A 16,596-nucleotide genomic window follows, 5' to 3' on the forward strand; every position below is an offset into this window, starting at 1 on the left:
GGGGCTGTGTCATGTGAAGAGGTTTGAGACTGCAAGAATTCCCATTCAGTGTAGGGTTCAGCATGGTGCAGATTGAAACAAAAGGGGGTCTGTTCAACTCGGCGTTTCTGCTGGAGAAAGGCAGTGGGATAGGAAGAGGACACCGAAGCTGTCGCAAAGTGTGTCACGGGGTGTTCTGCAATGACCAATGGGTCAGTGGACAGAGCATCAGTCTGGACAGTTGACTGTCGCTGGTGACCTAGAAGGCTACAGAGCTTGGACCAAACCTGCGATGAAGAGGCATACATCCCCAGTGTAGAAACATAGCGCTCCCAGCATCGCTTTTGACTCTGCTTAGTAAGTTAACGAGCCTTAGCATGGAGATGCTTAAAAGTGAGAAGGTTGGTCTGTGAAGGGTGTCATTTAAATTGCATCAGCCCCTGTTGGCTGTACTGGACAGCAACTGCTATGTTCTTGGTCCACTACAGTACCACCCAACGATGAGGGGGACCACGTGTGGATATGGGGACAGCAGTGCCAGCAGCATGAAGAGTAGTGGCAGGGGCTCCCTGCACGACCACATCAATGCAATTTGTGAGGGATGTTTCAAAATGCACAGCAAACATACATAAAGGCCAACTGTCCCTGCAGAATGCCCAACATGTGGTAGAGGAATGATAGGATCACCGGAAAGTGGTCACTGTCACAAAGCTCACTGATTGATAGCAGTAAAAGTGCCATGAGGAGCACTTAAGAGAGTAGGGGAATCTTCATTGAGGAGACACAAATTGAAATTGGTCAATTAGGAGACCCCTACCTGCTGAAGTGGCACTGCGCCACAGGGGATGGAGGGCACTGAAGTCCCCGATGAGGAAACAGGGCAGGAGTTTCTGTATTAAGGTAGACAGTTCAGCATAACGAAGTAGCTTACCTGGACGGAGGTAGACATTGCAAATGGTCTTTGCCAGTGTTGTTTGCACTCTAACCACTATTGCTTCCAGATTGGTATGAAGGGGGATCCAGTTACTAATGACATATGACATCGGAGCAAACCAAATCACAGACCCCCCGATGCTATGTAGGGGCCAGTAAGTTCTGACAGAATGCCTCATAACCACAAAATGTTGGAGAGTGGTCATCATGGAAGTGCATTTCTTGAAGAGCAAGACAGAATGCATAATACAAGGAAACAAGACACTGTATTTCTGATAGGTGATGATAGTATCCGTTGGATAATCCACCGGATTATTGTCTGGTGAGAGTTCAGGTTAGACAAAGAAGCCGAGAGGTGGTCATGTCACTCCATCAGTGGTCATCACCACCAAGGATGGGGTGATCCATAAATAAGATGACAGACAAAGGTTGTGACAGGGGAGATGGCACCTTTGGAAGCACCGCAGAAGGGGGAGTGGCCTTATCTTAGGACTTAAGTTTCTTCTTCTTCTTCTCATTTGGAGGTGGAGGAGGGCAGGGCACAGGAGGAGTACAGGCGTCCACAAGATCCACAACCAAAAGAGAGCAGATGACCTTGGGGCGCACAGATGGTGCGTTTCATGGCCGAGTTGTGGTAGTAAGTTTCTGGCCTGAGAGATGCCAAGAATAGGGGTCTTTGGGGGGGGACCATCACCAGTAGGTACCAAAGAAGGGGGGCACTTCTTCAGCCAGGGAAAGTGAGTGGCTCCTGGAGGTTGTGGGAACTGTATGGGAGGGGGATGGGAGAGGGGGATGGCACTGGGGTAAGGAAGAGGTAGGAAGGGGAAAGGATGTAACAGAGGCAAAAGTTGAAGAAAGTGACACTGGATGGAGTGTCTCATATTTTTTGCAAGCCTCAACATAAGACAGGCGATGCTGGGACTTGTACTCATATAAGTTCTTTTCTCTCTTGTAATCTGGCGAGAGAGGGGGTGGGGTGGTCATGACAATTGACACCCTCATGGAGTGGGTGTCCACAATCACCACACAGAGGGTCTGACATACATAGTGAATACATATGTCCAAAACGCAAGCACCAGAAGCACCTCAATGGGTGGTGGGACGTACAGCTTCATGTCACATCTGTAGCAAACAATGTAGACCTTCTCTGGGAGGGTATGCCCCTTGAAAGCCAGAATGGAGGTGCCGGGATCAGTGCGGTTGTCTTTGAGAACACTCTTCCCACATCAAACAAAATGCTCCAGTTTAGCCTGGAGTTCACCAGTTTGTGGAATGAGGTCCCCATGAAAAATCACTCCCTGGACCATAGTCAGATACTGGTGATGGTTAATAGGCACTAGGACATTGCAAAGTCGATCACAACCACTAAGAGCTACAGACTGGGCGGCAGAATAAACTTGAATCAACAGAGAGACCGCCCACATCTTACTGAAAGACTTCACTTCACCAAACTTGTCCTCAATTTTCTCTACAAAAAACAATGGCTTTGTGGCGGGGAATGTGTCCTGTACGTCCTAGTACAGATGAGGTAGTGGGGAAAGTGTTTCTTCCCAAGATGGTGAGCCTGGGCCTCCTCCCACGGTGTAGCCAGGGAAGAGAAAGCTGCATTCAATGATCCGTCACCATTCAATGATATGGCCTTTTGAGAATGGCCAGGTTCTTGTAGCTTGATATGCTTTATGCGCCAAGCATCTGCCCTGATACCACCCACTCCCATCAGGGGCTCTCACCACTGGGCACCACCCAGCCACAGCAAGGGCTGCCTGGCACAACGGCCGTTGCCAGGCGTTCCGATGCTCCAAGAAGACAAGCAACCACTCCTTGGCATACATGGGGAGGGAACAACTCAGGTATCAGTAGTGTGATCCCTGTGTTGTCAGGGGGCTCAGCCAGACAGGTACATAACAGCACCACCACATGGACAGGCTACACACGCTGGTGACCATGTAGGGTGGAGGGGGGCAGGGGGGCTATGGTGGGGAAGGAAGAAGGGAAGGAGTCGGGAGAGGAATCCACACTGTAGGTGCTAGAGAGGGAGTTCTTACCCAAAGGGCTCACACTAAAAATAGGAAATTTAGAAGTGGAGGTCAAACCTCAAGCAGGGACCTAAACACCAAAAAGGATGAAAGACAACAGGCAGGATGAACAAAAATGCAAGCAATACAGGGAACCAGGTGGATAGCCAGGTCAACATAAATCAGAACAGAGAGAGAGAGAGAGAGAGAGAGAGAGAGAGAGAGAGAGAGAGAGAGAGAGAGAGAGAGAGAAGGGGTAGCAGGGAAGGAGCAAGGATAGAGAGGGAGGGGCAGGGTGAAGGAAATGCAGCCAGTATAGGAAGATTGCGCAGCAATAGCTCCGGGCCCTGTGTGTGCCACGTACAAACTAATGAAACAATCATGAGCCCCCCCCCCCCCCCCCCCCCGGGGGGGGGATTGGCTAACTTGATTCTTCAAGAGTAATATGACTTTCAGATCACCCCCAAACTGACACAATGTCAAACATCTATAATATTTTAAGGGAAATAAAGTTTGCTTTACTGAAGCAAAAATTGGTAACTGGAAGGCCTACGTATATAGAACTGTCCCCCTCCATCCCCCCTCCATTAAGCATTTGTGTGTCTCCTAATATTTAACAATTCACTATTTCTTTATCTGTCAATCCCCATACAGTTTTGCAGTGGTAGTAGACCCATCATCGCTGCATGTTACCATAGATCTACTACCTGTGAGAATACAGTAAAGCTTCACTAAAATGCACTACTACTGCATTTGCTTTGCATTTAGCATCTTGGTGATTTTCAATTCTCCCATCTCAACCAATGATGTATCATTACACTGTGTCATGACAGATTATTCCCAGCCCATTACAGACATAGAACAAAACAAAATTGTTTAATATTTCTTTGGTAAGGGACCAACCTGTTTTCATTTTGTTACTACCTGCACCAACAGATGTGGTCACCAAGATAAAATTTTTCATCTCATGTAACAAGAAATTAACTGGAAACACTCCTTTGTTACACTACAGCAACAGTTTATGACACAATTTAAATGTTAACAGCCTTATTAGTTTCTACACAGTGGTGGTATTATTCTTGCTAATGAGACTAAATATCAATCCAATGTGATTGTCTCACTAACAGGAACACTACAATCTCAGATTTACCATTTGTCGTAATTATGACACCGTATATGTAATTTCTGGTGTGCATGTCCTTATGAATCTCCTATCCATCTTGCATCTATGTTCTCTGCTCATGAAACACAGTGCACCACTCTCACAAAAGTATCCATCACAGAAGATAGATAAAATGAATTTAGTCCAATTCATTATATGCACTGTAGACCTAAAAACATGATGTGATTAAAGTTAGCAAAGTTTAAGCACATTTTCACAAGTACTAGAGGGGGAGGGGGAGGGGGCACCCCAAAGGCACTACAGACGTTGGGCACCAGAACTGCCATCGACACAAGAAAAGGGGAAACAAAAAGGAAAAAAAGACCAGACAAAATATGGGGAAAAAAGGGGAGAAAAATTGACTGGCATAGAGGACAGGCCAAAATCCTCCCAAACCAATGGCAATGCTAACCGAGGGCCTCCAATTCCGGAAGGAAATTCAGGTGTTTAAATCTCTGAGGACAAACCACTCATGAAGAAAACTGAGAATGGATGTAAACCATGCGAGGATCATCCACTAAAACACAATACAGGTAAGTTGGGACGGCATACTTTGAGCAAAGGGCCAAAAGGCAGGGGCAGTCCAGTGAAATATGGATCACTGTGAGGTGGGCCCTGCAACTACAAAGGAGGGGAGGGGGGAGCAGGGGCTCATTACAGGGTAAAAACCAAGAGTCCACCACGTACGGCCAATAAAAAGAAGGCAGAGGATTGTAGGTTCCCAATGGGAGAAGCAGAGTGAAGAACACCATGGGGTGGGAATCCCTTAGAACACAAAAAGTTTATTAGACAGGGCATGGTCCTCCAATAGTGCCCCATGACTGAGCCAGAAGGAATTTGATGTGAAGCAACAAAGCCACCCCTGTAAGTGTCGCAGAGAATGAGGGGTAGGTGACTGCCTCCCAGCCAGACAATCAGCAAGCTCATTATCTGAGATACCCACGTGGCTAGGAACCCAAAGGAAATCAACTGGACAAGCAGCAGGGTCCAAACAGGTGAAGTCACAGATGACAGATCAAGGGGTGGTGGGAAAAACACTGGGCTATAGCCTGAAGTTCACTCACTGAGTCCGTACAATGGAAAAACTAGGGTGAGGGAGGACCGTTTAATAAAGTAGATGGCACAATAGATGGCCATCAGTTCCAAAGTAAACACCCTACACGTGGCAAGCAAGAGACTGTGTTCCATGCCAATAGGAGATATGAAGGCGTACCCTACATCATTGGTGGATTTAGAGCCATCAGTGTAAAAAAACAATCGCATCCTGAAACTTCCGTAGGAGCAGGTGGAACAAACAAAGGAACATTACCTGAGTGATGGAGGCTTTCGGATCCAGGAAGAGATCCATCTGAATCCACAGCTGAGGAACTAACCAAGAGAGGGTGTCTGGGAGAAAACATAAGGAATGAGACAAAGAAGCAAGATGGAAACTGCAGCAGAGATAAGAGAAGTGGAACCCAACTGGTAAAGCCACCCGAGGTTGGGAAGTTGGTGAGCCACATCCCGAAGTGCGAAAAATATAGAATAGGAAAGGTGATCAGGAAAAGAGCAGATCGTGATGGCATAGGAAGCCAGGAGCTGGGACATATGAACTGAAGAAGTTGGGAGTGGGGATCCCAGCATCAACCAGAGGACTGTCGACAGCGCTAGTGCGGAAGGCACTGATGGTGGATGAGGTTCAAAAGGGGCTGTGTGGAAGGGACAGCTAAGCCATAAACTTGACAACCATAGTACAGACAGGACAGAACTAAGGCCCAATAAGGGCAGAGAAGAGTCGAATGATCCAAACCACAAAAGTTGTGAGCAAGGAAGCAAACGTCATTGAGTTTATGGAGACAGCCAATCTTCAGAAGCAGATATGGGGGCACCCAAGTAAGCTTGTTGTGAAAAAGAAGGCCCAAGAGACAGAACTAGGGGACCACAGTCAGGTGTTGGGTGTTGCGGTAGAGCTCCGGACAGAATGGGCCATAGTACAGTAGCAGGAATGCACCATCCACGATTTGGGGGAGGGGGGATTGAAAACCATGTTAGTATGTCCTCACAGAAGCATGATGAAAACCTGGAGGTCTTGCTAAACAGAGGTCACCGAGGAGGAACTAGTCCAGATACAGAAATCATTCATACACAGAGCAGGGGTGGCCCACTGTCTGACAGAGATCATGAGTCCATTAATAGTGATGAGAACAAGGAGGACACTTAATACTGAGCCCTGTGGAATATCATTCTCCTGGATCTGTGAAAAGCTGAGAATGTTGTCAGCCTGCACTTTGAATGGGAGAAGAACTGGCAAATAAAAATTGGGATGGGCCTCAAAGAGTGTAATAAAGATTTGATGGTGCCAAGCTGTCACAGACCTTATGAAACTTGCAACTGGCCAGTAACTATGAAGAGAGAATGGATCCTTACCAGGCTTAAGGACATGAATCACAATACCGCCTCTCTACTGAGGATGGGTGGGGGATGCCTTGGAGCCAAATATAGTTGAACACCCAGGGGAGATATTGTTGTTGTGGAGGATTGAGGTGTTGAGGCATTGGTTATGGATGGAATTGGGGACAGTGGCTGAATCGTGGAAAGAGGAGAGGACCAGAAGAAGTTCCCATTCAGTAAAAGGTTCATTGTAGAATTCTGCGTGACAAGGGGTGAAACAAAATTGGGAAGCTTCAGCTTGATGTTTCCAGAGGAGGATGGTGGCTGGACAAATGGGTCTCAAGCGTTTCGCGAGAACTGAAATGATAATTAAATGGACACCCTAGCTGCAAACAGGCGTTGATGTACTTCATTAGGGACATGTTGAAAATGTATGCCCCGACCGGGACTTGAACCCGGGATCTCCTGCTTACATGGCAGGCGCCCTATCCATCTGAGCCACCAAGGGCACAGAGGATAGCGCGACTGCGGGGACTTATCCCTTGCACACTCCCCTGAGACCCACATTCCAAACATGTCCACACCACTACATTCGAGTGCGCCTAAGAAATGTTTGCCCATCATACTCATTACTCGTGGCAGATTAATCTACCAAGTCCCGTACGAGTTCGGGCATAGTGTGTGCCTTCGCACAAGGTGGTCAACGGTCGGAAGCCATATTTTAACTATACATGATGATAGTATCTGTTCCTGAAAGAACAGTTATCGTAGATGACCATGCAGCTTTGCTAGAAATGAAATGATAATTAAATGGACACCCTAGCTGCAAACAGGCAAGAACCAATGGACCCACACAAAGGACACCTGAAAGGACAAGGACCAGGGTAAAAGATATGTCATTGGCAACCTTGGAGAGTGCAGATCATAGCCCATACCCGTGACAAAGGGACAGAACAACCAAGGGAGGAGAAAGTATTCGCAACACACCCCCTTGCTCTGTTTGATTAAAAAGCTTCACTGTGAAGACATTTAAAGGTAATAAGACGGGCAGAGGGCAGGTGTCACTTAAGGCACTGCCAAGCCTGATGGCGATCACGGATACAATGGCTGTGGCCATTCTCCACCACGCAACTGGCTGGCAGCAAGAAGGGGACTGATTGGGGGGGGGGGGGGGGGGGCAGCAATGCCAGTGGTGCGAATAATTGTATCAGGCATGTCACAGATGAATTCATCAATAGAACCTGACAAGGAGTGGGTAAACATGACATGGGAAGTATATAGAAGTGAATCACAGTGCAATGGAAAGCCTGGCAGGATAACCTGGCCATCAGGAGGTGAGAAGGGAACAAGAGAATTAATGGGAAGTGATCACTATCACAGAGGTCATCGTGCAGAGAATTAATGGGAAGTGGTCTCTATTGCAGAGGTCATACTGAGGTAACCAGTGTAATGAAGGGAGAACAGAAGGGGAAGTGGGCAAAAGATCTATGGCAGAGAAAGTGCCATAAGTGGCACTTAAGGGGGTGGGGGAACCATAATTACGAAGGCACAGTTTGTGGTCTGCAAGAAACTGGCTTACGATGATACACCAACTACATAAAACACTGCCCAACAAGGGGTGATGGGTGTTAAAATCCTGAGGAGGAGGAAGGTAGGGGGTAGACACTGGAGGAGAGAAGTTAGGGCAGTGGGTGTAGGTGTCCTGTCATGAGGGAGATAGAGACTGTACACCATAACTGCAGAGTCCGAGTGGACCTGGATGTCAACTGCTTCCAATTCGGTACGAAGTCGACGAGTTGTTTAATTCTGTCATCAGCACTTTGAAAATCCTAGAGTTTTCTTTGTCAGAGACCATGAATGTTATGATATTTCCTTTCTTTTTAATCTTGCCTGCATCTCTCCATTTTCATGGAGAAAATAGATTGTGCTGGTTGAGATGCAGTGCACAATTGTTTGTCTGTTGGATTACAAAGACTAGCAGACATTTTCATTAGCAGTTATTACCATCAGTTTTGTCAGAAGTACACTTCAGACAGTAAACTCAGAAGTATTGGTACCAGCTTCCTTTGTTTCAGTTTGTGCAAATGTATTTACCTTTATAACAGGTGTTTAAGAGCCAAAGTAAATGTCAGTGTCAAGAAAATAGGAGTTGTGACACCAGCAGACATTCTTTGCTTTAGTACATTATTGTTTCAGACCTCAATGAGTGATAACTTTATTTTGGATTAACAGATAACCTCAACAGTTCATGCAGACTTTTTACACAAACATATTTTCCCAGTTCGTGAAGGTAGATACTGTCTTCAACCCATAATTTTTTTCCAAGTCTCATGATTAGAGTCACATTCTATCCTTCCTCTCACTCGCAAATATACAATATATTTAATCTTCCTTCACTATGCCAGATTTCCACTAGAATCATGAGTCTTGGATTATTAACCAACAAAGTTAATCAAGAAGGAAGGTTAGAGTGTAACATCTCAATTGCACTGACATTGTAAGAAGCTGAAGTGAGAGAGGGTCTGCTGTTTTTTTTTTTTTTTTACCTTCAGATATTTTATTTATTTTTTTGCTGCAATTGTTATTCATCTCCTCAGCAACACCATAACTGATTTTACTCTAAAAATACAAGGGACACACATGGAGACAGTAATAAATGTACTTGTAACATTACTAGACAGAACCAGCAGCCATTACTTACCATGAGAGGTAAAATATCAGTACTGCCAATAGGCACTATAAAAACACACCAAACTATCTTAGTTTTTGGAACTTACAGTTTCATTCTCAGGGAGGAGATAATAATTGTTTGGTGAAGGTTAAGACAAAAATGCAGGTCCCATAGGCTCAGAAAGTCTGAGTGATGTGCCGTTCCTGTCTCATCTTCCCCAACCTATCTCACTCTCCTCTACCCAAGAATGGAACCATTAGTTTCGAAAGCTAGTATAGTGTTGTGGATTTGTTTATGTGCGTAATGACAGTACTGCATATTTAACAATAATCCAAAGCTTGTAGAGTCACTACAACACTGAACACTGTTCTTATGGCTATCTTGGTAATAGAATACTCTCACTTACTGATGCTATTCTCCATCTTGCAAAATTTACACTTGGACGAGTAGTGAACATATCCTCTTCCAACACGTAGTGGTTTGGTTACACTTTTACATAATGTCTGCCAGTTGTCATACACTTCTTTACAATTAGCACACTTCACCTGAAATACACAATTGGAAGTTACTACTGTAAGAAGAGTGGTTCCCCACTTAGAAAATTATTTTAAAAATTACTATGTAGTAATATAACTCTACTAATACCAAGAATGGTTTCTTAGTTGAGGGAGCATAGCTCTGTGCTTATGTTGTCCTGTTTAATAATGTATGTAACAAATTGTGTCCAAAGTAAGAAAACAGTACAATGAAGTTTCATATGTTAACAGACACAGCACCCATGTATAAAACAAATGGATATGAAATCACCAATTTATTTATTTGTTACTACCTTCATTAGCATTGGAAATTATATAATGGCAATATAAACAAAGTTCTTTATATGTCTTATAGCAGAAAGAATGCCATTTAAAATTGTGTCAGTTCCACTTACATAATAAGTGCAAAATCCAGACTTGTTAACATAACACAATGTTGTCCACGGAAGGTACTGTATAGGTATTACAGGCACAAACTGTAGTTGACCACAGAATACGATCCACATGATGTACAGAAATGAAGCTTTGTCAGATAAGAGGTATTAATATGTTTTTAATCCCTCATACATTCTTGTTTCCAATTAAAATGTCTAACATCTTGTAAAGTCATAAAATATTAAGTAATACAATGACAGCGTGAGTTAAAAAAAGTTAGTTATGTAGATACTTGGAAACTATCATATTTTACGGACTATAAGATGCACTTTTTTCCTTCGAAAAAAAGCCTTCAAAATTCCCACCAGTCTTAAAAATGGCCATATATTCCATGCTGCAGGAAACCTATCTCTATCTGGCAACATTCAATTCAACTGGCAGCAGCAGTGCACCGATTCAACAAACACGAGTTGAAGGATTTACAAGCTTGCTAACACTGACTTCCTCCCACTCCACCACCATAAGCCCAGAACACTGCCTAGCATATGATGCGTCACTGCGGTTTAAGGTGCCACTGAACTTGAATTAAAAGTGATTTGTCTTATGTACTATCAGGAACAGTACAATATTTTTGTTAGTAGCTAGTTTCGTAATGTAAAAAAATAAAAATAAAAGGTATTCATATGATGCATGCTATAAACAAAGTAATAGCATACATGGAAGCAGCAGCTGAGAGGCATTTCAGGCCCCACCAACAGAAAAAACCATTTGCAACTGAGAGAGAGAGAGAGAGAGAGAGAGAGAGAGAGAGAGAGAGAGAGAGAGAGAGAGAGAGAGAGAGAACTGAATGCAAAATGGACAAAACTGGAAGACGACATACTGAAATGGATTCAAGGAAACTGCCAATAGGACATTGGAATTAATAAAAATGATTCAAATACACATTCATAAGCTACTGCTAAAGTGGAACTTAGCAGTCTTTAATGGTGGAGTTGGCTATAGCTACAGGTTTATGTAGCGCCATGGATTTAGCATCAGAAAATGCAACAAGAGTATGAAGAGAAAATATCTTTTCATCACTTTATTATTCAACATCAAAAGAATAACCAGTGTGTAACTATGCTAAACAGCGAAAATGGACGAAACTCCTGTGACATTTGATGTGCCAAGTAACAAAACTGTTGCCAATAAAGGTGCTAAAACTGTAACTATACAAACATGTGGACATAAAAAATGCACTACATTGTTGTCCTTTCATGTTGTGCTGATGGCATTAAAATCAATCCAATGATCATTTTCAACAATACCAAAACCTTCACAAATACCACAAGGTGGTGGTGTTCACATGAATGAAAAGGGTTGGATGGACGAGGCGCGTATAAAATTATGGATTAACAGAGTGTGGAAGAAATGGGTAGGTGCTTTATTGAAAAAGAGTTCACTTCTTGTGCTAGATCAGTCTAGTGATCATTTGAAAAATTCTGTGACAGAGAAATAGCTTGCTGCTATTTCAGAAGAACTTACTTCACAATTGTAACCTCTTGATGTCTCAATAAATAAACCATTTAAAGTGTATATGAGAGGAATGGAACAAATGGATGATGCATGAAACCAAACATGAATTCACACTGAAGGGAGCTTTAAAACAACCTACAATCAAAGAAGTGTGTCAGTGGATAAAACTGTCACAGTCTAGAGTGAGAGAAGACATTATTGTTAAATCTTTCAAGAAGCACGGCACAAGTAACACTCTCGATGTCAGTGAAGACCATCTTATATGAGACACTGAGAGCACAAGCAGACTAAACCTCACTTTTTGTGCATTTGAGGAACTGACATGATGTGGTAACAGTATACGATTATTATGCAATGCCTGTTGATCTGTTCATGTATCTAAAGGTTTGTCTCATTTAGCAACGTACACATTGCTGTTGCACTCAACTGCAGATAGACACTGTTGAGAGCAGGAGTGGACTATGTGTCATAGCCCATTTGTGCTCTGTGCTCTCTGTCCACTGTCACTGCGCGTGACGCCAGTAAACGAAAGACTTGTGTATTCAGCGTGGAACAACGTGGAACCACATGGTAGAGCATGCCAGTTGTTCAGCATGGAAGCCCCTGCGAAAAGTGTTGATGAGCAATTGCATGGTTAGTTGTCATCGTGTTCCTTTCTTTTGTTTGCAGATAACGTTGTTGAATGTACACAAATGTGTTCAGTACGCAAAGATATACAGAGGTGTCTCGAACGGTGACTGCCCACAAAATACAAGTCTTTTTCCATACAAAAACACAATGAAATACAAACAATACTTTATTTATTGCTATATTGTGTACTCGAGTAACAATCATTTTTAATGTTACGTGTTACAACAATGTTTTATCACCCGCTGAGTCGTGTTGTGCAATTGCTTCGCCTGTGGATACCAATGCCCACGTTGACCATTACTGTCATGTAGTTAATATTACATTGAGGGGTGGATATTTTTATTACAGAGATGTCTGCATTGAACAGGGAAGCACCAGGAGAAGATTGAGCGAGCACGGCTGCAGCAACAATCTTTTCAGAGGACATGCCAGAGACAAACGACGATGCCGTGGTACGGAGCCGTGGAAAGATGCACCTTAGAAATGAAGATAAATGGCTTTGTAATGTTGGTAAAGAATGGAGAGCACTAGGTCAAGAGTATGCCAAGCGTAAGGGTAACCTTGTACCTCGAAAGGAATTGCGGACAATCAGCGAGTGTTCATGCTGGTATGAGTGCCACAAAAACATCAACGAAGAACGGCAGGAACAAGTATTCAATGAGTTTTATAATTTAGGCAGCCATGACCTGAAGTCGGCTTTCCTGTTTACCACGATTAAAGTTGTTGATAAAGCACGGTCTTACATAGGTCAGCAACATTCACACAGGGAGAAGACAAAATTGTATTACTTGCTCAATTCAAATGGGTCTGAAACTGGGGTGTGCAAAAGATTCTTTCAGAACACGTTAGCCATATCTGCTGGAAGAATTGATAGGGTACTCAAGAATAAAAGGGGAAAGGCAACCCCTCCTTGCGATGGTAGAGGTAAAGGTGAACCCTGTAATATAACACTTCCCCACAAAGTTGATGTAGTAAAACATTTCACAGAAAAATTTCCCGCTTATGAAAGCAATTATGTGCATCATAAAAATAACGGTAGAAAGTATTTAGGACCAGATTTAAATTTATCAATCATGTATTCACTGTACTGTGCAGAGGAGCAAATGCCCCTTTCTCATTTTATTTTCCGCAAATTTTTTTACGAAAACTACAATTTGTCATTTCATCCACCAGTGTCCAACTCGTTATCGAACATGTGATGCTATGCAGGTAAGAATAACAGTTGCCGATAATGATATGTAGAGAATGAAGTCAATTGCAGAACATGAATTCCATCAGCAAAAGCTGAGTATGCACGGGCAGGTTTACAGAGTGATCCTTTGCTTAGCAAATCAGATGGTAACGTTACAGTGATAACATTTGATCTGATGAAAACTTTTCCTACACCGCTCATCTCAACTGAAGTTTGCTATTAAAAATGTCAGCTGTGGACATATTGCTTTGCCATCCACAATATGCACACTAATGATGCACACATGTTTCTGTCGAATGAATTCATTGGGTCAAGAAGGCCACAAGAAATTGGTTCTTGCTTGTCATATTTCATACGCAATTTTGTCAGAACTGAAAAACTAATTATGTACTCTGATCAGTGTGGAGGCCAGAATAGAAACGTAAAAGTTGCTGTGCTGTAACAATACATTGTAACCAGCTCAGCGTTCTCTGTGAAAGAAATATACCATAAATTTTCAGTTAGTGGACACTCGTACCTGCCCTACGATCAGGATTTTTGCTTGATTCAGAAATAAGTATTTTCCTAATATTTACCTTCCTGAACACTGGAATGATGTGGTAGTGAGTGATACAAAAAGAAATTCGTTCAAGGTAATCAGTATGAATGTGGAGTGTTTCTTTTGAGTTGTTTTGTTGAAAAGAAACGTTACAAATCGAAAAATATCGTGTGGGAATTGTATAGTACAATGATTGAACATACAGTGGCTGCAGTTTGAAGCAACTAACCGATTCAAAATATGGTATAAATACTCTAACACAAGCCAAAAGCCACTTCAGGAAATTGATGGGGCCAAACGAACATCCACATGCATCAGCAATCTTTAACTGCTTTATCCTAATGCACATGTGATTACAGAAGCAAAAAAGAAGGATCTGCTCAGTTTGCTTCTGTATGTACCTCTACATCACCATGATTTTACAAAAATTTAAAAGTGTCGTCAAATGCTGTACAAACATTCCCCGTGGGTGATTTTGAAATGCAACATAGTGCTTAAAATTACACAACTAATATAAAATGTTACATGTAATGCATACAATGTGTAATAATAATAATAATAATAATAATAACAATGTATCCTATTGTTACATGCAATCTGTGATGGACTTTGTGCAATGAACAGCATGAATAATCAGCACACTAACGGACCTGTGATTGAGAATGTTGAACTACTCAGAGTGTAAATGGACTAAGCCACAACAAAACTTCTAATACTCTACTATATAATTAACATTTGTAATGTATCTATATCAGAATATTGTTCAATAACACCACAGTTACATCATATGCATGTTAAAAGACTGCATCACAGAAAAACATTCTTTGAGTGTCCTTTTTATTAGGCCTATTTCCTCCATATTGACTTCCCAGGGCCTAGTCGACTTGTGCTCTCAGTGCCTCATATATGTAGGGGGCAACAATGACGATGGAGGAGGAGGAGTAGTTCTGATGATTTTCATGGTTTTGAATATCATTTCACTTTTATAAACTAAGATTTTTTTATTCTGCCTTTGCAGTCTAATAACAAAAATGATAAAATTGTTACCTTTCTCAAAACAATTGCTTAAAAATTCAAGTGCATCTTATAGTCTGTAAAATGTGGTATGCTTTGTCTCCGGTATAGTAACAACTATTTTTCTGCGCATTTTAAGTTTCATCAAGAGTGAGGTCATCCAAGGCAGGGCCTAAGCCAGAACTGAAATGGAGAAAGGAATAGATTTTCTGTGGCTTTTTATGTACTTACCCCAATCTTCACCAGAAGGAAGCTAGTATTAATGTAATGTAACTTTAATGGTTGTACTCGTGCCTGTCACTCCACCACTTTACCAATGAAAAACCTCACCTTGCTGGAAAATGTGTTGTCACACATTGTAATAATTCATAAGGTTGAAGGGAGACAACTTTCTGCTGTTCAAATTGAAAACCGTAGTAATTAAAAGGATCCCCACTCAATTTCTATACAGAGAAACTTCAATAATGACAGAACAGAAGACTTGCACCACCTGAATAGCCATGCATGTTACAGCACCTCTTCTGGGATAGGGAGGTGCAGTGGACCCAGATCAAACCTGCACAGCAGATTTACAACGAGGGACAGTGTGCTGGCCAGTATGGATCCAGTTTCTCACATCTGACTAGATGAATAATGGGCTGGTAGCCAAGTCCCACCTCAGTTACATGATTTGTATATATTTAAAATATGTCTACACACTGCAAATAAATAACACTACATGCAGACAGTTGAGGTACACATATTCTGTCCCAGAGAGGTAGAGGGAAAGGGGAGGAGGATGAGTAACGAGGTGTTGACAGGAAGGGCATCCTTTACATTAAGCATGGCAAATCCAATAGTAAACCATGCTGACCCAATGTGGATGCAGGACAGAGGCACAAGTAAAAGGAGATAAGACAGAAGACTCATATTTAATCAAGGGGTGGGAGCAATGTAAATTCAAAGTTTACACATCACGATGCAGGATTTTTTAGGTTTCTGCTTGATGGTCAGAAGGGAATGTCGGCATTGTTCCTTTAACAACAGCCAGACTACTTCCATCATTTTTGGCTGAGACTCGAACTCGGGACCTTCACTGTTTGAAAACTTAAACCTAACAGTCTGCGCAAAGGAACAGCATTGTGTCACAGTTCATCCCACAAAATTTATGTAGCAGATCACATTCCAGATCAGTCTCATTTCCTCAGGTTATTGACATTCTGCAGCTTGTGACAAATACTAATATCTATCAACAGTATCATTTATGTCATGGATTAACATTTTGGTACAAAGATGCATGGAATTTATTATGGTGGCCTATTCCAACATACCAGCATTTACAAATACTTTACTTTAAATAAAGGTCACCACCCTTGTTTTCATCTGTGAAATGACAATGAAAGATCACTTCTATGCCACAACCAGCTGTGTAGCAAGCTGATTTTGTTAAGATCCAAATCCCTACCAATGAACCAGAAACACACACATTACTACCAGTTTCCAATGAACAACCCCATCTGATGCCCTGTAATGGTTCAAAACTCTCAGTACAGAATAATTTCAGGGTCACAGTTCAAAAACCAAAAGTCCAACAACCACAGAAAATGAAATATGCCAGCTCCCACAGAATTAACATTTATTTTCAATTTATCAATAACAATTGCTAGTTATTTATTGGCTTATGATA

General features: G+C 42.4%; 1 protein-coding gene and 1 non-coding gene across 2 annotated transcripts in view; both read right to left on the reverse strand.

Annotated features, from left to right (window-relative positions):
• Positions 1-16,596, reverse strand: part of LOC126299363 (UPF0587 protein v1g245604) — a 138,661-nt gene that overhangs the window by 26,350 nt on the left and 95,715 nt on the right. Inside the window, exon 4 of the mRNA XM_049991224.1 lies at positions 9,537-9,675. Within this exon, the coding sequence (XP_049847181.1) occupies positions 9,537-9,675 (139 nt within the window). The remainder of the gene's footprint in view (positions 1-9,536; positions 9,676-16,596) is intronic.
• Positions 6,894-6,968, reverse strand: Trnat-ugu (transfer RNA threonine (anticodon UGU)). Its single transcript has one exon. It is a non-coding gene; the product is annotated as a tRNA-Thr (tRNA).

This window comes from Schistocerca gregaria, chromosome X, assembly GCF_023897955.1.
Source record: "Schistocerca gregaria isolate iqSchGreg1 chromosome X, iqSchGreg1.2, whole genome shotgun sequence".
Classification (NCBI taxonomy): domain Eukaryota; kingdom Metazoa; phylum Arthropoda; class Insecta; order Orthoptera; family Acrididae; genus Schistocerca; species Schistocerca gregaria.